Source organism: Lolium perenne, chromosome 2 (genome assembly GCF_019359855.2).
Source record: "Lolium perenne isolate Kyuss_39 chromosome 2, Kyuss_2.0, whole genome shotgun sequence".
NCBI classification, from domain to species: domain Eukaryota; kingdom Viridiplantae; phylum Streptophyta; class Magnoliopsida; order Poales; family Poaceae; genus Lolium; species Lolium perenne.
Genome location: NC_067245.2, coordinates 49,302,953 through 49,304,081, shown reverse-complemented (window position 1 = coordinate 49,304,081; position 1,129 = coordinate 49,302,953). Strand labels below are relative to the sequence as shown.

The 1,129-nt window shown below is 56.1% G+C and overlaps 1 protein-coding gene across 1 annotated transcript; it reads right to left on the bottom strand.

Moving 5' to 3' along the window:
• Positions 1-213: 213 nt before the first annotated feature.
• On the bottom strand, positions 214-918 carry LOC127329924 (dirigent protein 22). The gene has a single exon (XM_051356326.2). The coding sequence runs from the start codon at positions 849-851 to the stop codon at positions 318-320; it is 534 nt and encodes a 177-aa protein (XP_051212286.1). The 5' UTR covers positions 852-918; the 3' UTR covers positions 214-317.
• Positions 919-1,129: the final 211 nt, after the last annotated feature.

Below are 1,129 nucleotides of genomic sequence, written 5' to 3'. Positions count from 1 at the left end.
ATCCAAAGTACTCTTCTAGCCGCAGTTTGGGATTAGACCAATTGATTGAATTAGGTACTTTTTTTAGCTACTGTTACAACAACCTTTCTCTCCTCTCGCCGCAGTTTCGGATGAAAAATAAAGCAACACCAAGAACACGATTGAACTTATTACTATTCTCTCGCCGTAGATTTTGATGAAAATTAAAGCAACACCAAGAACAGTATAGTACGATTGAACTTAATGTATAATTGTTTTTATTTTCGAAGGGTGGATTCGCGCATCAACGCGTACGAATCAAATATCCAAACCAACGTGGAACTAGCAGCAGTGACTGACTAGTGTTTGATGAATACGTTATACTCGACGGTGGCGTCGCCGGTCTTCAAATCGAAGGTGTGCGTCCTGGCCTGCGCGTACCCTCGCGCCCACCTGAACACCCCCGTGCCGCCGACGACGGCCATCTCCCGGACGGCGCTGAAGACGGCGTTCCGGCCCATGATGGCGACGGTGCTGCCGTTGTACCTGCCGGCGGTGAAGACGAAGTTCATGCTCATGAACAGCGACACGTCGTCCTTGCCGGCGCTGATGTAGGTGCCCTGCGCGCGGCCGAGGAGCCTGGAGGAATTGAGCGCCGGCCCCTCCGTGAGCGGGTCGTCGATGACCACCACGCCGCCGAAGCCCGTCTTGGAGGCGTTGGTCGACGCCGCGTGCGCCACCTGCACCACCGTCGGGCTCGGCCCGCTCACCACGTCGTGCCAGTAGAGCTTGATGTGCGTCGTTTTCTCGCCTGCAGCCGATGATGCGGCCTCGGAGTGGGAGGTGGTGCCGGCGAGGACGATTAGGGCGATGAGCGCCGCGGTGGCGGCCATGGCTGGCTAGCTAGGTGGTGTTGCTCGCTGCTCCGGTGTGTTTGTGACTCTGTGTGAGGTGCCGAGGGCGCGCTCGCGTATTTATGCGTGTGCGCCGGTGCGTGTGGGCGGGAGAGTACATTATGGGGCGTGTTGACGGTTGAAGCAGGGCAAAGTATGCATGGCGTGTCGGGGTCGTTGCTTCAGTTGAGATGTTTGGTTGGATGCCATCATGTCGGAGAGGCCGAAAAGTACTCGTAAAAAGGATGGCCAACACCATGGAGAAAAGCAGTAATCAG

What these genes read in the sequence shown, in the direction of transcription:
- LOC127329924 (XM_051356326.2), bottom strand. Translation starts at nt 851, where the DNA reads ATGGCCGCCACCGCGGCGCTCATCGCCCTAATCGTCCTCGCCGGCACC.